Genomic DNA, 22,591 nt, shown 5'->3' on the forward strand with positions numbered 1-22,591 from the left:
CACTGAGGGATGGAAGTATTCTTTTCCCGCAGTAATGGTGGACAGCCAGCATTTCCCTTTGCTAGCTTGCAGCAATGGTGCGGCTGTCAGGGATTTGGGACAGAATCTCTGTGCTCAGGTTTCAGATACCTCTCAGGGAAGAGTAAGGCAATGTGCATCAGAATGGCAGCACAGCCAAAAGACAGAAGCCAGAAACTGGCATACCTCTAGGAATTATATCATGTGCTTTCCTCATAATAAAAATGTCACTGTATATTGATTTCATTTATTCTGATGTGTAACTTTTCTATCACAAACCATCAAGGTACAGCAACTATATAAACTTGTGACACCTACTTTTTCTTTTCCTGTTGGCATGTTCATATGCAACACTAGACCATGGTTTAGCACATGAGCAAGCTTAGCATCCTCTCCATTCTGCATGTCCAGGAGTTTGGAAGCTTTTGCTTTCACTTAACTGCAGTTTGTTGGGAAGAATTGTGGTTGAACACTAACCATGGTTAGTTTCAAAATGAGCCACCTGCAAATCATGGGTTATGAAGCCGGTCTGCTAAAACTAACTAGTTAGTGTTAAACCACAATGTTCAGTTTGGATGAAACAACAGGTCATAGTTAAGTGAAAGTGAAAGCAAAGCAATGGCTTCTGAACTCCTCCTCCAAGCTGCATGGGAGGAGTAGAGGGAGGAGGAGCCCATAAGCCTAGGGCTTGTTGACATAGCACTGACTAAACCATGGTTCAGCATTATGGCTGAATGTAGCCAGTATTAAAAAGCATCTTACCTGGAAGGTATTTAACAACTCCATGGCTTTCTTACTCCTCCTTTTTTCTTCATTATCTTGATCACTCCCTTGAAGTGCCTACATTATAGAGTACCATAACTAATTATTTAAAACAGCTACCTGAAGGTCAAATGAAGAATGGCCATATGCCTTAAAAGGGTGAAATGTTTCACAGATGGTCCCAGAAATCTCCTGCTCATTTGTGGTCTCAGGGAAATTTCAGCAAGGACCACTATTCAGTATAATTTGTTTTGCAAACGTGATCATGTAATTAAATGAATAGTACAGTTGCTTAAAAGTCTCAGTAGAACTGTACACATCAAGTTACAAATCTGTCACATTTATTATTTACAAATTTATTATTTACAAATTTATCTAATATATATATATTAAAATTATATCCCATTTTAAGGCCTCTAGGTCTTAAAGAAGTTTAAACAGGGGTGGCCAACCTGTGACCCTCCAGATGTTGTTAGACTATAGCTCCCATCATCCATGACCATTGACCATGCTGGCTGAGGCTGACAGAAGTTGGAGTTTAACAACATTGGGGTGGGGCACAGGTTAGCCACCTCTGGTTTAAATCAAAGCAGTTTACAGTCTCACACACAAAACATAAAAAACACTACCCGACCAGCCAACCAACCAAACATCAGCCAACAACCAGTAATACAATTCAAATTATAATTTATACTACACATTCAGCAGAAAAGTCATAAATCAAAGTAGCAGTAACAGAACCAAACCCATAAATTACAAAACAAAACACACCAAATCAGTCAAGACCAAAGGCCTTTCTGAAGAGGCAGGTTTTTAAACTGGCACCTGAAGGATCTCAGTGTAATGCTGGGAAAAATAGAAGGGAGTAGAAAAAGAGGAAGGCCAAACAAGAGATGGATTGACTCCATAAAGGAAGCCACAGACCTGAACGTACAAGATCTGAACAGGGCGGTTTACAACAGATGTTACTGGAGGTTGCTTATTCATAGGGTTGCCATAAGTCATAATCAACTTGAAGGCACATAACAACAACAGGGTGATAACTGAAAAGATCATGCTGCTTCCAGAAGACACTTGCCAAACTTCAGTCAGCATGGCATGCGAAGCAGGGCCACTGATACTGAAGAAAGTGCACGAGGGAATACATATGGGGAAAGGTGATCCTGAAGATAAATCAGGTGCCAAGACTTTTAAAGTTTTAAAGAACCAGCATCTTCCATTGTTGCTGCCCTATGCTCGTTTGGGAGGAAGGGCAGGATACAAGTGTAATAAATAAAATGAATAAATAGAGCCAGCAAATAATACAAGATCAGGATATGATGCTTTGATAGACCAATACCAGTCAACAATCTGGCCGCAACATTAGCAGCTGAAGTTTCTGAATACTTTTCAAGGGCAACTCTATAAAAGCACATTATAGTAGTCAAGTCTAGAGGTTACTAAAGCATTTTTAGCCAGCTCCAGCTTCTCTTGAAACAGGGTGCAACTGGAACTCATAAAAAGATTTGTTAGTCACCACTGCCAACTGATAATCTAAAAGTATCTTAAAGGTAAAGGTGTCCCCACACTTATAGTGCGAGTCGTTTCCGACTCGTAGGGTGATGTCTTGCGACGTTTACTAGGCAGACCATATATATGGGGTGGGATTGCCAGTTCCTTCCCCGGCCTTTCTTTACCCCCCAACGTATGCCGGGTACTCATTTTACCGACCACGGGTGGATGGAAGGCTGAGTGGACTTCGACCCCTTTTACCGGAGATTCGACTTCCTCCTTCTGTTGGAATCGAACTCCGGCCGTGAGCAGAGCTTCGGCTGCGTTACCACCGCTTACCACTCTGCGCCACGGAGGGTCTTTTAAAAGTATCTTAATAGTAACTTATTTAAGTGATCAAGGAGCACTCTCAAGTGGCAAATTCATTTTCTGCCCAAAATAGGCTGTGCACCTAACCTCAGATTAGATGGCTCACCAGCCAACATGATCTCTCTTATTTGGTTAAACTTCAGTTTGTCCTCCCACAACTCTCAGAGCCATCAGGCAACAGTTCTGTGTTTATTGTCTTTCTAAGATCTGGCGGAAATTAGAAACATCTGATGCACCCTGGTGACCCTTCCCATGATCCTCTACCCAAAGTAAGACATCCTGTTGTACAGATAGGCTTTTCTTAATAGGGCAAATACCTTTGGGATAGAGATTTTTCATTAGGAAAATAGCACAGGGGAGAAAGGATGAACCCCTTCCTCAGTGCCGTGGTCCAGATCTGGATCCCCTGCACAACTGCTGTTTGTCAATATTTAAAGAAATGGGAAATCTGATCTCCATCATCTCATGAAGAATTACCCTAAAAGACAGTGAACAGCACAAGTCCATGGATCCAGTTCTCTCAGACCTAAACATTCTTATTTGTTGGGCCATAAAGGAAACTTAGCATGAATCATAAGACATACCTTTTCCTCTGCAGGCTGCTTACTCTCAAACTCTAGTCTCACAGAGGCCTCTAGGAAAGAACCATCGGACATAGCAGACGCTCCATCGATGGTTTCCTGATATTAGATGCAAAGGAGGGAAAGTGATCAGTGACTTAGCAAACAAAATTTAGTTCTCAGTAATGTTCTTTTTGGACATATGTTCATTATTCAGCAGTAGATCAATAATTAAGGCTAGACAGAGCTTCTGTGCTGAATTTTACGGTTCCAAAGCTTTTTAGATGGATTCATTGCTTAAATGGGAGATGCAGAAACTAAATAGCTGGATCTATTAGACTTTCATGTAAAAACAGAGCTTTTTGTTGAAACAACTTATTTTTCATGATAAAAATATAATCTGAAGTATATTCTTTCTTTGACCTTTTCAAAAAGTGTTTCTTACAGTGCAATCCTACACATAGCCACACATAAGTCAGTTCTACTAAGGTCACTTACTCCCAGGTAAGTGGGCATATGATTGTAGCCTTATAGTCTAACACTATAAAAAAAAAGGAAGGACTGTCACCAACTTCACTTAGCAGGGCCTGGATACAGGTACTGCAGCCTGGTTGAGGTGCTGGGATGGGAAGAAACCTCCTCGCTCTAAAAGGAAAACTCTAAAAAGAAGCATTTATAAGGAAGTGAGACTGGCAGAGAAGAAAACTGAGGAGAGGAGGGCAAAAGGAAGGGAAAGTAAGATCTCAATGGAATATTGATGTGCAGGATGGTATTTCTCTTGTATGAAATGCAGTTAAAATTAAAGTACTCAATTGTAGTGTATCATTAATATATGAGACTTCAAAAAAGCAGAGAAACTCACCAAAACTCATTTTGTTAAGCAGTAAAAAGGAACCAAGACAAAACCCACACAAAATCAAAAGATCCAAGTATGGATGTCTGTCCGTACTTCGCTGAGCAAGGCTGAGCCTTCCAGATTCCCAGTATGTGGTGGAGCTGCATGTTACTGACAGACTTTAGGAGGGATGATCTGAAACCTTTTCCAGAATACTTCAGGAAAGGGGATGAGTAGGGATTTGAAAGAAATTGGATTCAGTTCGCGTTTAAAGCTGTATTTTTCAAACGTGCATTTCCCGAAACAATAAGAAATCCAAAATGCAAGCAATGACTACAAAAAATGCATATACTAGGGAAAGTGTGCGTAAAAATCAATATATTAGTGAAAATAACATAAAAATGCATTATATGATAAAAAGTTACAGAAATGTATACATTAACCAAAACTGCATACAAAATGTGTTTATTGGGAGAAATTTGCACTAAAATGTTGAACATTTTTCATGAGGATCTTTAAAAAAAACTCATGAAAAATGTTCAACATTTTAGTGCAAATTTCTCCTCTTGCTGCAGAAATGTGGAGAACCAAATTTAAGACTGGAAGAATGAGAAATGGAGAGAAACTGGAATGGACAGATCCTCCCGTCCTTAGGGAGGGGTGATGTGTAGAGCGCAGAGCAGACTCCAGTTTCTCCTCTCTCCATTCTAGGGGTTTCACCAACTCTTCGGAACAGATTTGGGGAGAGCGCGGGGTGCATGCAGGGGGAGAAGAGCAGGAAAGTTCCACTGCACAAGCAGAAATCCTTGTGCTGATGGGACATGTTAGCTGGATATCACCCAAGGCTTTGTTTTACAAATAAAGACAGCTGTGCCGAACTGCACTTTCGTTCAAGGATCAGTGAATGGCCCTCTTCTGTATGTTGGGACAAACATAATGGTCAGGTTGGGATCTGTGAAAGAAACCTAATGACCTGAGCTCTGTGTAACAGAGCCTAGTCATAACTTCAAGCAAAATAGAATAAAGACAATGCAATGCTCTTAGAATTTTGGGGGTCAACAAAGCAGCTTTGGGAGGTAGCGTGTGCACTGCCAGAATTCCAACCTCTACATGACCAGCTACACTTAGATTGCCTGCTTGAGTTGCACACTTGAGCGAGTATGAAGGTACAGGGATAATGTTTAGACCTTGTTCCTCAATGAAAAATTGACTGTAGTATTGTTTGTTTGGCCTTTACCGCTCCTCTCTACAAGATCCATCTGTTTTAAAAAGGTAGCGCACTAATCATCGACTTACCCAGCAGTTAATTAGTTAAAGGCAGAAATTGTGCATAACAGTTTTGGAGCCAGATGTTTCATCTAGCTTGAGAATCTACCTGTCATTTTCCCTGTGGAGGAGGTGACAGATTTGAGTGTGCTCAAATCTCATTGCAGCAATGGCGCTTCTCTGCTCTTTTCTTAACTGAGATGTGTGTGAAAAGAACGAGAAATGGTGGGATGTCTTCAGCACAATCAGAGCAAACCTTGGCTGCAGACTGTGGCTTGTTTGGAGAGAAGCAAACCATAAGCGCTGGTTTTGATATAATGCTAATGCTTGGTGGCTGTTTCCCTGCACAACTAAGGTTGCAATCCAATACACACTTACTTGGGAGTAAGTCCCACTGAAATCAATAGAGCCATATATTTGATTGCAGCCTAAGGGAACAGCAAAGCAGGAGTGCCTGAGATGTGCATTAGCCCACAGCTTGTACTCAGAACATGACCAATGTGTGAATATGACATCATTCCAAGTTGTTATCTTCCTACGTCCACTTCATTTAATTGGAAACCCACAGGGCAATTATCATGTCACAGATTTCAAACGCAATGGGAAAAAGAAACAGAGTGGTGGCAGCTTTCGAGTCCTGCCACTTGTCCTGCAGTACAGTGTTCAAGCATATGCCACATGCTTTTGCCTCCTTTCTTGACCTTCCTATTGGGTGAAATAACTAAAATATCAGAAAGATTTTACTTTTTATCATGAAGTTGAACGAAATATGACAGAGATATGAAATTCCACCTCAAGTCTTGATGAAAACATGCCCCTTGTCTAAGCACAGCATTACTAAATTGTATTGAAAGTACTTACTGTAGCTTCAAGAATTACTGTACTATCCCTTTCTTCTCTGCCGTTTTGCAACACAGGCTGAGTTTCTCGATAAGCTGCATCCTGCAGAATGTTTTGACCTCCTATTGGCAATGAATTGATAATAAAACAGTGTTAAAAGAAAATTACGATTAACTCTTCTATATTGTACCAATCCATTGACACTATCATTGAATGAGAGTAGCCATTCACACAGCAATCACATGTAGGGTTGCCAGGCTCAGGGGCTGAGACTGATCCTGTATCCTTAGGAGAAGAGAAAGTCAGCCAAGTGCAGGTGTTCTGGCAACTCTGTAATGGGAAAAACCACAAGGTGGAATTCTCCCTTCCCCTTGCACAACTTTTAAAGATACAGAAGACCTGTTGGAGGCCTGGCCTGGCAATTGTATCTTTAAAAGTTGTGCAGGGGGAAGGGAGAATTCCACTTTGTGGTTTTTCCTATTACAGTGTTGCAAGAACACCTGCACTTGGCTGACTTTCTCTTCTCCTAAAGATACAGGATCAGTCTCAGGCCCTGAACCTAGCATCCCTAATCGCATGGCTCACTTGATAACTGACTTTTCCAGTAACTTTTGCCATGGTAAATGAAACTTTGGATTGTTCCAACATGTGCCCAGATTGCAGTTTACCATACCCTGGTCAAACCCACTGTTGAATAATTTTTCAGGAGGTGGTGAGCTACCTTCTAAATCTATGTTGAAAGAATTCACTACTTCAGTGCAGCAAAAATTACACATCATCTTTACTTTGTAAAAGTGATTTTGTAAAAAAATAAAAAATAAAGGTGTCATGGAGGAAAGACAAGGGAAAATAATGGTTAAAATTATTTAATGAAGAGAATTTACTTCAATAATAATTTCTAATTTCACGTATAATGCACTGGTAAAGCCGTTGGAGAGCCAGTATGGCGTAGTGGTTAGAGTGTAGAACTATGACCTGGGAGACCAGGGTTTGAATCTCCACACAGCCATGAAGCACCCTGGGTGACCTTGGGCCAGTCACTGCCTCTCAGCCTCAGAGGATGGCAATAGTAACCCAGCTCTGAATACCGCTTACCATGAAAACCCTATTCGTAGGGTCGCCATAGGTTGGAATTGACTTGGAGGCAGTCCATTTCCATTTCCATAGCCATTCACCCAGGGGTCATCAGTAGGCAGGGGAAGATCTAACCTCACTTTGAAGGAGTCTTTGAGATCAGTTAAATGGGGGGAAACCAAGTTAACTATATTCATTAATTTCTGTAGGAGAATAAAGTATTGCTTCTAAGGATATTGCTGGGATAAGGGGATAAACCTGTTCTCTGCCAACCCAGATTCTGCTCCTTATCCAAAAACCTGCATTCCCAAATACAACAGTTTCTCCCACTAATTTCTCCAATAACACTGGACTCTGCATTAGCATCGTGCTGTACCTTCTAAATTTAAGCATCTTCTCTACGGCTACTCTTGGTGAATGCACTGCATTAGATAAGTGTAGCATCCCTCTTTAGGAAAAAAACTGCAGATGGAGGAGTTATAACTATTAGTTTGAAACAGGCATAATTCCAAAATCTTGCCTTGGACAGCTTGTTCTTTGCTTCTTTCTTCTACTACAACTTCTTGCAACTTTTTTCTTCCATTCCAGAGACTTCTGGCAAAGAGCTGTAAAAACACATATTTATCTTTTTTTCTATATGATTCTGGAACACGAATTTCATTTTAATCAATCAAAAATTCCATGAGAAAAGGTATGACACAACTAATACATTTCTTGCCTTGCTTAACACTTTCCACTGCTGAACGTCTAACTCACAATTAAATATATTGCCTTGGCATGTCATCCTTGGACTATTCCAAACTTGAGACCTAAGCCATCCCTCTCCAGTCTCCATGAACTATAGTCCACCTAGCAGACTTTCCAAGAGACCTTCCTTTCCAAGACCAGGCGACTGTGGAATTTCTTCTCCTCAGAGGCACCTTTCCTGTACGGCTTTCATTGTATGCTGAAGATGCACCTCTTCACCCTGGCTTTTGATACTTGTAATAAATATATTTTTAGGGGGCCCTGTAGTTGTGAATGTAATTTGTAATTGGTTTTAAACTGTTTTAATAATATATTTTATATTGTTGTGACCTGCCCTGGGACCTACCGTCCTGGTGAAAGGTAGGTAATAAATGTAAATACTACTACTTACTATTACTCAGTCAAAAACAGAATATTTGGGAACACACTTATCTCAGAAATCTAACAACTGAAAAATCAGGTGGCATCAACTCATCGTAATTGTGTTCTAAAATGTTGAACATATAAACAGTTCAGTCTACAAGTTTTGGTTTTAAATATTTTACATACAGTATTTTCATTGTATTTTTATGGTAGATTGTGTTTGCTGCCCTGGGCTCCTTTGGGAGGGAGAGTGGGATATAAATGTTATAAATACATCAAAAAGAAAAAAAAGAAAGACAAGGCAAACAGCCTGAACCTTAATCCAGTGTTTGACTTGCTAGTATATACCAGTCAAGTTGAAGCTGAAGCCACACCATGAGAAAACTATCATCTCTGATCACTACAGTGCCATTGCCCTACACTGCATCATTCTACTGTAACTATTCCTTAGTGCTCCAAGAATTGGGACCTACAATTTAGCAATAACCTAACATCATATGAAGAGCCCTGTGAATGAATCAGACCAAAGGCCCATCTAGTACAGTACCCTGTTTCCCACAGCAGCCAACCAGATGCCCCAACTGGAAGCCATTAAGTAGGATCTGAGTGCAACAGTCCCCTCCTCCTGTGTTCCCAGCAACTAGTAGGCTGCCTCTGATCCTGGAGATAGCATATAAAATGTAAATGTATCGCCTTCAAGTCGATCCCGACTTATGGCGACCCTATGAATAGGGTTTTCATGAGGCTGAGAGGCAGCGACTGGCTCAAGGTCACCCAGTGAGTTTCATGGCTGTGTCTCCCAGGTCCAACACCTTAACCACTACACCACACTGGCTCTGGAGATAGCATATAGCCATCATGAATAGCAACCCTCCATTTTAGTAAAAGCAATTTCATACGCAAATAGTAACAGGAGCAGCTTGAATAGCTAAATGACTATTGGGTCTGGAGAACAAACAGATCCTTCTGACAATCTCATGCTTGTTCTGTGGTCTTTCCAGTGCTCCCAGAATGAAGTCTGTGAAAACATATTGGACAAAGATGAATCAGGATGATTGCTCCATAAATGGGTTATCTGGAAGTGCCTAAAGTAATAAAATGTTACCTTTCCCAAATCTTCATTAATTAACGGCTGGGTAGGTCTGCTCAGAAGTTTATCCACACCACCCAACTCCTGCAAAATCATCAGCTTTCTTGTGGGGGGTGCGATATCTAATGTGGTCAAAGTGTCTTCATAGGCAAGAAGTTGGTTTTGCATAGTAGTTCTGCATAGCTCCTTCACAGCGTCAACAACTAACTTCCTTTTCTTTTTCCCTCTTCGCTTCCTTGTGAGGACTAGACACAAGACACATTCACAAGTGACACATTACAGGCCAATCCAAGGAAGGTGGTAACCACAGATCAGTTTATCATATCTGTAGTTATAATCAATATAATAAAAACTATTTAATTCTGAAGATAAATATAAACACATGAGACAGCTAATGCAGACACCACTTCTGACTATTTAAGAAAGACTAAGAGATAAGAAACAGATAATTTATGCTGGAGGTTACATACATACACACACACACCACTTTTCTGGATTTGCCATCAGGCCAGTATTACATCTTTATTCAAGAGATAAATTTGATAAACCTAACCTGTATCAATTGGTTCAAGTACAAATCTGTCTTCTTCATTGAACAATAATGTGGTTTCATTAATTTGGTGAAGTTTTGCTTCCTGTTTCGAACTTTGATGGTCTGCAAAACAGCAAAATAGCAAAAGGCTGAATGGTACATTCAGAAGGATTCTGAAGTACAATGGAACATGTATCTGAGGAAGAGATAACAATGTCTTGCTACTTAGCGCTTTGCATATAATTGTGCTTGCATATAATCAACAACGTTTGTAGTGGTGGTGAATCCATAAACCTTCCCAAACAGCAGCACCACATGTGAAAAATAACATACAATTTAAAAAAGATTTTTCTTGTATCAGTCAATTAATAGACATACAACAGAAACCATACTGGAGAGAGTAACAATATATTCTAGGAAAACTGAATTAAATACACTTAACATGCAGTCCTATGCATGACTTATGGACAGGAAATCATTATCTTGATTCAAGCCTAAATGTGTGGAATCAAATTTCTCACAGTTGTGAGAAAGGAATAGGTCCCTTTCAGTAGCAGTGCCCAGGCTGTGGAACTCCTCCCCCCCCCCCGAAAGTTCAAATGCCCCACACAATATAGGTTTTTCATCAGGCTGTAAAAGACAGTTTTATTTCCCCAGGCTTTCAGTCTTGAGGAGTTTTCTATTGTTCCTGTTCTTCATCATTGGTCTATTGTGTCTGGCTGAGACACTCCTGTTGTGTCTTTATTATTTGGTATTTAAAAGTTGTTTTGTATTTTGTTTTCATTGTAAGACACTTTGAAGGCCTTAAAGAAAAAAAGCAGCCTATAAACATAACTAATTATACAACTTAATAAGTTCTAATTTAGCACTTTCACTCTGGAGTCTCTTTGAATTTGTCCTATAGAGAAATTTCAAGAGATTCTAGCATGAAACTGCTGAATTAATACATGTCAAGAACTTTGCTACTATACATTCAGGCCTGAATCAAGTTTACAATTCCACTATAGTTGTTCATTCACTTAGAAGTGATAGGATGTGCTATCCAGAGCTTGGAAAAGTTACTTTTTTGAACTACAACTCCCATCAGCCCCAGCCAGCATTACTGCCATTGGGAATGATCACTTCTCTTATTCCTAATAGTCACAGTCTCTATTTTTGCATTTCATTTCTATTCATCTCACGTTTTAAAGTTTTTGCCCCCTCTATGTCCACGTACACTTGCCAATTTATGACAACATGCATCTGATAAAGAAGACTCTAATCCACAAAAGTTTATACCATAATAAATATTTTCATCCTCAAGGAGCCTTGAGGTTCCTTTGTTGTTTCTGCTTCGACAGACTCACAGAATGATCTCTCTGGAAACTAGTGCAAAAATCTGACAGGAGAAATTCAGCAGGTGCTACACGAATTGTAAACATACCTACTGTATCATCAACCGGAAGCTCTTGGAATAAAGGAATTTCTCCCTCCATGTCAAAGTCTGTAATGAGGCTGTTCTGCTCAGCTCCAAGCACATCATCTTAAGAAAAAATGGACTTACAATTGGTTTACAAGATATTATTACTTTATATGTGGGGGAAAAAAAAGATTTTACCAAACAGCTGTATTAGGGCTTAATTAGGAGAGAGATTCCAAAAAGCAAAGAAGGTAGTTGGGATGATACCAGGCACCAACCTCTGTTCCAGTTAGAATGTCTCCTCCTCCCACAGGGTATGGACGTGGGAGGAATTCAATTCAGTTTGCATTTAAAGGCAAACTTACCACATTCATACTTGCCAAAACAATACTTCTGAAACACAGCCATCATTCCACATTTAGACTTTTTTCAAATTTTGCAAAGCAGTTCGCCAGCCAAGCAATGTGTACAAATATACGTAGATCACAGTTTGCTGCAGAAATGTGGAGAACCAAATTTCAGTTTGTAAAAATAAAAAAAAAGAAGATAATCCAGATTCGTCCATCCCCAGCTAGATGCCCTGGGGAAAGGATTTCCGAAAAGTGAGGGAGGGAGGCAAACAAGACCTTACGGCTTGCTCCAGCTGGACTGTCTACTCCTGCCACTGGGGCCATTTAAAGTGCAGGACACGGAATAACAGACTCAAGTTACAGGAAGCCAGATTTCAACTGAACATCAGGAAAAACCTCCTAAATGTTAGAGCGGTACAACAATGGAACCCATGACCTAGGGAGATGGTGGACTCTCCAACACTGGAGGCCTTCACGAGGCAGCTGGACAGCCACCTATCGGGGATGCTTTAAGTTGGATTCCTACGTTGAGCAGGGGGTTGGACCAGATGGCCTTATAGGCCCCTTCCAAGTCTACCATTCTATGATTCTATGATCACCAACTGCCCTGTAGGAACAATCCCAGGAGAGCAAGGAAGGGAGGGAAAGATGGACTGTCCTATTCCCACCCCGCTCCACCCACCCTGGCCATCTACCGCCAGCTGTGCTGTGGGATGGATCCTGATAACTTGTTATTTTACTAATATATTTTGATGTAAGTTGCTTTGTATGATTTGTATCCTAAAAGGCAGGATATAAATCATTGTAACAAATAAATAAATAAATGAATAAATAAAACGACAATGTCAGCTTTTAATAAGGAACAGCAGCTTTGGCAGACTGTGGCTGAGTGGAGAAATGGCAGGGATGGGAGGAGGAAGGGGTATTTCACTCTTTCCCTGGACACCATTTTTTCCTGCTCCAAACTGAACCCAGCCCACAGTTTTCCTCCTACAGCAGGGGTGGCACTTATACTTGAACAGTCTCAGCCAGGTTGCTAAGCATTTCTCAGAAACTAACGTGTTGGTTTTAGCAGCTTCGATGTTCAAAAATTAAACAAGAGTACCTGGAAAATGGTATACATCAGTACAACAGAATGATAGAGTTGGAAGAGAACTCAAAAGTTCCTATTCAAACTAGAACTTTCCATGGGATTCAGGATTAGAAAAATCTTCCTTCTGGGAGGAAGAGCGGGATATACATTTAATAGATAAATAACAATAAGTTACATAAATAATACACATAGAAATGTAAAAATGGAATAATCATCTGCATATGGCATTGTGGCATATATGGGGCAGCTTTTGGGTTTCAACAGAAGATGTATCTTTTCCTTTATCTGGGGTACAACACCTACAATTCTGTTTCCTGCTATACTGAAGATTGCTTACAATTACAGAATGTTTTCATGAGGTTTTTAATGTTTTAACAATTGCTGTGTGATATGTTGCATTTTGTTTGATTACTTTGGGATCCGACAGCATGAAGGCTGGTTTAGAAATGCAGTTAATAACAACACCTCCCATTGCAGAATGTAGCATTTCTTTAGCCCTTTCGATGGCAACATAATTTTTTAAAGAATGACTGCCAACCAGCACATCCACTATGGAATCCAGACGAGGAACTTTCTATCTCAGCTTCCACTTCTTCACACATCATGATGTCATTGTGCTGTATGCCAGAAGTTCAGATGAGTTCCTGGTTTATGCCAACTCCATGCGATGCTAATTGTGTCATTTGCCATCATGTCCTTGTTTTTTCTTTAATTCCAGGCACAGGTTTGTTTTTATCAGGGGTGCAGGGCACAGGGAGGGTTTTTAACCCTGTCCTTCCCTGCAACAATCCTGATGAAAATCACCCCTCCCACACTGCAGTTAGGTTAGAAAAGTATTTTAAAAGCTCCCATTGGCCCCAATGCAATGAGTGGGTGCATTTTGCTGAGATCACAGCAGAGAGTAAGTTTAGTTTCCCTCCCTGTGTGTTGCAGCCCTGATAAAAACTGTCTCCTGCCTGTAATTAAAGAAAAGTGACATGATTACAAATGTTACAACTAGTATCACATAGGTAGGCATGGTTTTGCATGTTTGGCCAGTCATGTGAGTGACTAATAGGAGTCATTCAACATCATAAAAATGGTAACATGCACCACAGAAGATGGGGTTTCAGGCCTAGCTGAAAGATGGGACACATTAAGAATGGAAGGCTTTAAGGCTGTTATGGAAATATGCAGAGATACTCAGTGTCTGAACTGCGAGTGCGCCAGTGTGCATTTACCTTAGAAGCAGGCTTTTACCCTGCATTTAGATCACTGAGACTTAAGACTTAGTAAAATAAGAAAAAACTACTTTATAGAAATACATAGTAGATAGGAAAGGCATACCTAGTTCTAACTTACTAACTAAATTGGAGGCACAATGCCCAGACTTGGGTATTGCCCTCATGGCTCAGGAGAGAGAGAGAGCAGAGACAAAGATGTCTCCTCTCTCCTGGGACAGTCAAAGAAGAAGGCAAAGGAAGGAGGGGCAGTTCAGCTTCCCTGAGCATATCAGTTTACAACAGAAGGAAGTCAGGTAGAGAAGAACACAGGTAAAGGAGGGCAAGTCTAGCCAGCTGAAAGACCTTAACTCTATCTTCCTTCTTGAATACCAACAAAAGACCTCAAACAGGGGTTGCTCTTGCCCCACTTCCAACAAATGCTTGGGTGGGGAACCTTAGGTGTGGGGGGCAAATGTGGCCCTCCAGGATTTTCCACGTGGCCATTGGGACTCTCCTTAGGCTACACCCTTTACTGGCTCAGCTCAGTACTCTTCTTGTGTTTTTGCTTGGCTGGAAAGTGTCCTTGAACTCTGATAATGCCTCATGTTTGCCTAGATGGAGAGATGTAGGGAGTGTTAGGCTTAGAATTTTTGTGGCTGGAATATAGCCTACTGAACAAAGGTTACGAATCACATCCACCCTGTTTACTTGTTGCCTCTGGCCTTACCTCCCTTTGGCATGCGGTTCCTGGAAGGTTGCCTGTGAAGGCTGAAAATAGTTCCTACATCTGCTGTAAGTAATACAGCCACAGGACCAAACGGTATTCAACCCAGCTTGCAAGTATGCCAGCAGCTTTAATACACAAATAAATGTAGTTGAAATGAAAGGCAATTTGGCTGTGGTCAGAAGAAGATTAAACAACTGCTTTGAAAAAAATGCCAACAAGATTTGTCTTACGTATTCCGTACTCAGAAGCCATTACCATTAATTATTTAGCAGGAATCATAGAGCCGTCTCAGTCCTGCAAAATTTGGAGCAGCTCCTGCACATTCAATATAAGCAAAGGTCTTTGGGTTACTATAAAAGTTGTGCTTGTATTTCACAGAAGACAACAGGGATTATTTCATAGATCCATTCTTGATTGGTCTTAATTAGGGATGGGTAGATATGTTGGTTTAGGTTTCTGTGTATTCCTCCTTTTTCCAGTCTTAAATTCAATTCTCCACATTTCCACATCAGTTTGTGATTTTAAAAAAGTAGTTCTCATGAAAATTCATCAGCATTTCAGTGCAATTTTCTCCTAATATATACATATTTTATGCGATTTTCCCTTAATACACACATTTTTGCTAAGCAGTCCCCCCCCATATAATGCATTTTTGTATGTTATTTTCACTGATATATGCATTTGTATGCATACGTCTTTGCCCTAGTATATTCATTTTTGTACACATTGCTTGGCTGGAGAACTTACTGCAAAAATTCGGACAAGTGTGAATTTTGAAAGATGGCCATGTTTCAGTTTGCATCTTGTTTCAGAAAGTGCAAAACAGGTAGGTTTGCCTTTAAATGCAAACTGATTTGAATTTCTTCTTCAACCCTGGTCTTAATAAAGAGATAACCTAATTGTAGACTTTGGAATAGAAAGTGTGAACAGAAAAAAGGAACATATTTCTTTAGCCGGTTTTATGACTTATTTGCTAAACATGGGTTTGAGAACAAATAATGCACGGATAGTGAGACAGAGCCAGTGTGGTGTAGTGGTTACGGTGTTGGACTACGACCTGGGAGACCAGGGTTCGAATCCCCACACAGCCATGAAGCTCTCTGGGTGACCTTGGGCCAGTCACTGCCTCTCAGCCTCAGAGGAAGGCAATGGTAAACCCCCTCTGAATACCGCCTACCATGAAAACCCTGTTCATCGGGTCGCCATAAGTCAGGATCGACTTGAAGGCAGTCCATTTCCATTTTCAGTGAGAAACAGATGTGCAAGACCTGGATGGGATTCCTAGAGTTGAACAATTAGTTCTGCAAAAGCACATTCTCTATAACGTTCCTCCTCTCTTTCAATTTAACAAATACTTGATGGATCATCTTCACCAACTAATTATGTTTTGGTGACCAAATGTAAATCTCCAGCATGTTAAATTTGATGCTTACTGCTGGTGCTTATTGAAAACAATCTATTCTGTCTTAGAAATGTATATGATAAACAGCTGGGCCTCAGCATTGTTTAAATTCAGATCCCAGTCTGTTAGGGATGCCAGATGCCTGAGACTGATCCTGTATCTTTAGAAGAAGAGACCAAGTGCAGGTGTTCTTGCAACACTGTAATGGGAAAAACCACAAGGTGGAATTCTCCCTTCCCCCTGCACAACTTTTAAAGATACAGAAGACCTCTTGGAGGCCAGGCCTGGCAACCAAAAGGACTTCTGTATCTTTAAAAGTTGATCTGGGGAAAGGGAGAATTCCACCTTGTGGTTGTTCCCATTACAGGGTTGCAAGAACACCAGCACTTGGCTGACTTTCTCTTCTCCTAAAGATACAGGATCAGTCTCAGGCACTGAGCCTGGCAACCCTACTGTCTGTAAAAGGGGAATAATAATTTACCTCCCCGGATCACTGTCAAGACCAGGAGTTGCCAATGCAGCACTCATGAGTGCTAATATGCCTGTCATTACCTCCTATGGTGCCTATGGCAGGTCTCAGTATATTTCTTCTCAAAAAGTGACAATGCATAAGAGCCTGTTCTTCCTGCTCAGCCTGTTTAGACTGGCTAGGCCTCTCCTACATTGAATACACCCCCTTAAACATTCCTACATTGCACTGGATGCCAGGACTGGGCACCTATCCTCCATCCTGTTCTGAACAGAGAAGAGGTGCAAAGAGCTGCTTCCTGTGAGTGAGTGTGATGGTGGATGATGCAGGTGCCCTTTTCCCCATTTATGTGTGGGAGCATGCCTACACCATTCTGTGGTCTCATTTTTCTTCTCTGTGAGGTATATCAGTCGTTTTCTGTTATGCCACACCTCCACGGCAGCTATTTTGGAATGCGGAATTATTGGGATTGTGTTATGAGTTTTTAAGTCTATTCTATATTTTGTTAAATAAATGTTTTCAAAATTGTTTATAGTGTTTATTTTTACAGTTTTGGGGGCTTTGCTTTTATGTTGTCAACTAGCCTGAATGTTTAGGAGGTAGGATAAAAATATAAGATAATTTTTGAGGTGCAACAAGTGGCTCTTGCTTAAGTCACATTCATTTTATTTCAGGGTGATTTGCTCAGGAAAAACTCCTAGTTACTTGTGCTTATTGGACTTTGATCATACATACCAATCATATCTCCTGCAACTCCTTCATCTCCAAACCCATCATGTTTAAATACTTGTGTATCTTCATCCAGTGCACTTTTGTCTCCATTGAAATTCAGAGAACTGTAATCAGCCAAGAGGCCACTAGAACTACCCAATAAGCTGTCATTGAAGAACCTATGCTGCCTTGGCATTTCAATTTCCTCACCTGTGAAAACATATATGAAGGGTTACTGGTAGCTCCTCTGTGTCTCTGTGTGTGTGTCATATACACAGTGGCAGCTGGTGCCCATCGAGATTGGTGGGGCAGAATGCAGGTTGCCCAAACAATAAGCATAGCCTGAGTCAATTAGAGGCAGAGGCAATTAATTCTAGTTTTGTTCCTATCCTCCTCCCTCCTGAATTCTACAAGGGGCAACACTGAAAGAGTAAGGAAGAGGAAGAAACTGATAGGCAATGCCACCCCCTGGACTAGCCGTAAGTAAGAAGGCAGACAGGTGGGGGTTGAGTGAAATCAGACTGAGGTTAGTGAGGCAGTGCTCCCCTTTCCCTCCCACCCCCTTCTCTCTCTCTCTCTCTCTCTCTCTCTCTCTCTCTCTCTCTCTCTCTCGCTCTTGCTCTCGCTCTCGCTCTCTCACACACACACACACACACGAGAGAGTATATATCAGGATGGATAAAAATCAATATTTTAAATTTAAAATTGAGCTTTAATTTTACTATATTTTAAATGTCTTTTTAAAAATATCAGGTTTAAAAGGAAATCTGAACCTAACACAAAAAAGAAGAAAGGATTAAACCTATATACAATCTCTTAAAGTTAAAACTGAATTACGATGACCATATATTAAACACACTGAGGGCCTATCTAGACAATATGAGAAATGCACAATCACATATCAGGTTTCTTATTTTCTTTAAAAACAAACAAACACCCAGGCATGGGGAATCAGGACTGTGGTGAAGGAAAAAGAGGATTAACCTTTCTTTTCTCCCTGCACTGCAGGCCCAATAAAAATCACTTTGTAAAGCTGCCATTTGCTCTGGGTGGGAAGCTGCCATTTGTGACAATGGCATCTCTGGAGGGTACAGAAATCGCCTCATCTCTAAATCAGAGCTTGGAAAAGTTACTTTTTTTGAACTACAACTCCCATCAGCCCCAGCCAGCATGGCCAATGGATTGGGCTGATGGGAGTTGTAGTTCAAAAAAGTAACTTTTCCAAGCTCTGTCTAAGCTGATATAATTCTGCACTACAAAAGGCATGCAGGCTGCTTCATAAAACCACTTAGAGGTTTTCCACAATCAAGCAGTATATAAATTTTGTTAAATAAAAACAAATAAATGAAAAAGACCCAGTTTTCAGACATCAACAACGGTGCTGCCAGATAGGGACTTTATATTGCAAGCTGGTCACTTACAACTTAACATGCCATTTGTATTTTGACTTTTGAAGAAAAAACTTCCACCTCACCAAAACTGTCACCATAGAGAAGTAGATCCTGTCTATAATCCTCTTCTATCAATGTGATGTCCTCAGCTCTGCTCTGGTTCAATGTAAAATGCTGGGCAACATCAATGGCACTAAAGAAAAACATTTGACTTTATCTGGAAAGAAGTGACTCAATTGACAAAGTTTTCCTAGGACATGTTATGTAATAGGGCCAGGTTTTGTCCATAACTACTGAAATTCAAAAAAAATCTCCAGTGATCTAAGATTTTATATATATCTGTTTCCTTACTACAGACTTCGTCAACCTGGTGCTCTCCAAATGATTTGGATTACAACTCCCATCAGCCCCAGCTAGGGTTGCCAGGTTCATGGCCTGAGACTGATCCTGTATCTTTAGGAGAAGAGGAAGTCAGCCAAGTGCAGGTGTTCTTGCAACTCTGTAATGGGAAAAACCACAAGGTGGAATTCTCCTTCCCCTTGCACAACTTTTAAAGATACAGAAGACCTTTTGGTTGCCAGGCCCGGCCTCCCAGAGGTCTTCTGTATCTTTAGAAGTTGTGCAGGACGAAGGGAGAATTCCACCTTGTGGTTTTTCCCATTACAGGGTTGCAAGAACACCTGCACTTGGCTGACTTTCTCTTCTCCTAAAGATACAGGATCAGTCTCAGGCTTTGAACCTGGCAACCCTAGCCCCAGCTGATGCTGCTCTGGCTGGAGCTAATGGGAGTCGTAGTCCAAAACATATGGAGGGTACCTGATTATTAAAGGTTGCCTTACTAAATACACCACTGCCTTTCTGCTAAAGCACTCAAGGTAGAACACTCTTTTTTTTAAAGGAAAGCGCTCATGCTCAGTAATGCGAAGCTGCTTCTATTACAGTTTTCATTCATGACACTCTATTATGGACATAGTAATAGTGGACTCTACCACTGTGTCACTCCAACAAGAATGTTGACTGTTTAAAAAAATGTTAAAAAAACCTTCTGTCCAGATGAGCCAGGCAAAAGCTGGCATGCCCTTACAGACCACAAGCTTTTCTGCAGTGCCCCCACTACCAAAAGCAAAGTGCATATGGTGACAGATACTCTGAAGCAATAGATGGATTCACCTCTTTTCTGCATACGCATCAGTTGTTTATGTGAAAGACTGCCAGTCACAGATGCATCCTGAGCGAACATCTAAAAAAGCTAAACTGAAAAACACTTACTTCACCTCAGGGAGTTGTGTGTCAAAATCATGAAATTCTTCAGGCAATGTGATGGCATCATAATTCGCTTCAGAGTTCCCTTTTGGGAGATCAACAAGCCCTAAATGGAAATATACAGCATAGGATTAACTGTGACATGCTGCGTTCATGTATTATATCATATCTCCTGGACAATACAAAAGTACAAACAAATGCCCAAGGGTATCACCGGAAGGCGACTACAAGAAAGAGGGCCTCCTCGGTAGTGGCCCCCAAATTATGGAACACCCTTCCTGACGAGGTACGCCTGGCGCCTACTTTACTATCTTTTCGGCGCCAGGTGAAAACCTTCCTCTTTGCCCAGGCATTTTAATATTTTTAGTATTTTAGTATTTGTATTTAATGTTTGTAAAGATAGTTATATGTTTCATCTTTTTTCCCCTCTAATTACTTTTGATTTGTATTTAATATGGGTTTATTATGTTATCTCACTTTTGTTGTATGTTTAAATTGTTGATTTGATGATCAGGTGGTTTTTAAATTGAATGTAAATATATATATTTTTATCCAATGTACACCGCCCAGAGAGCCTTGCTATGGGCGGTATAAAAATTGAATTAAATAAATAAATAAATAATCAGATTTGATAAAAACAAAGCTGTAACAATGTCAAATGTCAAGGAACATTCACATTTGTATGTCACTTTCTCTCCAACATTATAACTATGCATTAACTTCCAGGCTATGGCCTGAAGGCATATAAGGACAGCACAGGGTCAGGTCTGGTCAGTGCCTGGATGGGAGACTGCCTGGGAACCATATAAGCTGCTTTGGGTTTCTATCATGAAAAGAAAGGCAGGGTATAAATGTAATAAATAAATAAAATAATTACGCTCAACTATCCTTTAGCACAAATGGAACAATCCATACATGGAATCACTTGGCTGGGATAAAAATGTTAACAATCAATCAGTCAATACATTCCATCAGGTTCTACAGTGGCTTTCAGCAATTAAATGGCCACTTATAGAAAAATCATATACATATCCAGTCAGAAATAAGTCCTTTTGAGTTCAATGAGGCTCACTCCCAAGTATATAATTGGGTATAGGATTGCAGTCTGCATCAATGTAAAAAGTTCCTTATAATCCTCCATCTGTGTGATATTCTTACTAGAACAACACCCATGACTAATAGGCGTTGCACACTATTCCTTGTTCTATAGCCAAGAAAACAGCTATAAATAATCATATGAATGATTCCTTTCAGAATCCACAGAATTCAGAGCTTGGAAAAGTTACTTTTTTGAACTACAACTCCCATCAGCCCCAGCCAGCATGGCGCTGGCTGGGGCTGATGGGAGATGTAGTTCAAAAAAGTAACTTTTCCAAGCTCTGATTACCTAATTTTCTAGAAGACCTAAAGAGGTCCAATTGATTATGTAATCAATAAAAGAAACCCCAGGTAAACAGTGGATGCAAGCATACCTGGACGAAAGGCTGACTGCATTTTAAGAAGAGCTTCATTGCAGTCTGCCAAAAGGTACTTCACTTTTCTGTGATAGATTCGCACCACTCCTAGCAACAGGTGTCCTGAGGTTCGCAGAGCAATTTTAAACTTTGGGGAAATGTTTACATTATTTAGAATTAATATTTGTGGAAAAGACCACAGTAAATAAACACATAAGAAGAGACTTGCTGGATTTAACCAAAAGACCATCTAGTCCATCATCTTGCTTCTCACAGTGGTCCACCAGATGCTTCTGGGAAGCTCATAAGGAGGACATGAGGGCAATAGCTCTCCCACCCTTCCTCCCCAGCAAGTGGCATTCAGCGGCATATCGCTCCTGAATCTGGAGGCTCCAGATAGCCATCTTGACAGTAGTCATCGATAGACTTATCCTCCACGAATTTGTCTATTGTTGAGATCAGAAACCCTCAACAGCTTGCACATCTCATCACCACAGGGGAAAATCAATAGTTTCTCTTTGGCAGTTAGAAAAAGAAGCAGACTGCCAAATGTCTGAATAAATGTGGATGTGGCTGATGGTCCTTCTTCAGAATGTTGAAAGATAGTCAACAGATAACCAGAAAATTTAACTTTCTTCTGAGGTGTCCCAAGAAGTAACTGTCTTACCACCCTTTTTATTTCTTTATATAGCTACCCAGGGGGGTATTCATGTGGAGAGTTGGGGTATAAATGCAATAAATAAATATACACTTGCATATATAACCTCCTTCATATATTTGAGAAAATGAGAAATGGCATTTTCTTTTTCTTATCTAGTCAGCATTACTGCAGGGAGGAAAAAAATGTACTAAACATGGAGCAGATAGTCACTTTGTAGCATCCCATGCTAACCCCCAGTTCAAGTCAACAAAGGGTACAGTTGCATGCTCTGCATGATGCTGGGTACAACCTTAGGGAGATTTCTACAGCTGTTTTTTTATGAGACATTCCCTTTGATTCATACCTTTGGGGAGAGCATCTTTTCAATAGTACTCTCTAAATTGCATTCAAATATATGAGCTTTTGTGACTTTCTTATCCCAGTGAGCAGCCAACCATATCTTGGCCAAAGGCCCACGCTTATTCATAAGCAGCTGCATGTAGAACATTTTGCCAATGTTGTGTTCTTTAACTTGGTGAGCTA

At 40.5% G+C, this 22,591-nt stretch overlaps 1 protein-coding gene across 1 annotated transcript in view; it reads right to left on the bottom strand.

Annotated features, from left to right (window-relative positions):
• The window catches only part of RAD21L1 (RAD21 cohesin complex component like 1), a 28,942-nt gene that overhangs the window by 2,295 nt on the left and 4,056 nt on the right, over positions 1 to 22,591 (bottom strand). Inside the window, exons 2-13 of the mRNA XM_061630204.1 lie at positions 22,413 to 22,588; positions 21,427 to 21,556; positions 19,961 to 20,060; positions 18,770 to 18,884; positions 17,325 to 17,505; positions 11,371 to 11,469; positions 9,969 to 10,070; positions 9,431 to 9,660; positions 7,736 to 7,820; positions 6,163 to 6,263; positions 3,225 to 3,320; positions 781 to 858 (exon numbers count right to left, since the gene is read on the bottom strand). Of these exons, the coding sequence (XP_061486188.1) occupies positions 781 to 858; positions 3,225 to 3,320; positions 6,163 to 6,263; positions 7,736 to 7,820; positions 9,431 to 9,660; positions 9,969 to 10,070; positions 11,371 to 11,469; positions 17,325 to 17,505; positions 18,770 to 18,884; positions 19,961 to 20,060; positions 21,427 to 21,556; positions 22,413 to 22,556 (1,461 nt within the window). The 5' untranslated portion in view covers positions 22,557 to 22,588. The remainder of the gene's footprint in view (positions 1 to 780; positions 859 to 3,224; positions 3,321 to 6,162; positions 6,264 to 7,735; positions 7,821 to 9,430; positions 9,661 to 9,968; positions 10,071 to 11,370; positions 11,470 to 17,324; positions 17,506 to 18,769; positions 18,885 to 19,960; positions 20,061 to 21,426; positions 21,557 to 22,412; positions 22,589 to 22,591) is intronic.

This window comes from Rhineura floridana, chromosome 6, assembly GCF_030035675.1.
Source record: "Rhineura floridana isolate rRhiFlo1 chromosome 6, rRhiFlo1.hap2, whole genome shotgun sequence".
Lineage (NCBI taxonomy): Eukaryota > Metazoa > Chordata > Lepidosauria > Squamata > Rhineuridae > Rhineura > Rhineura floridana.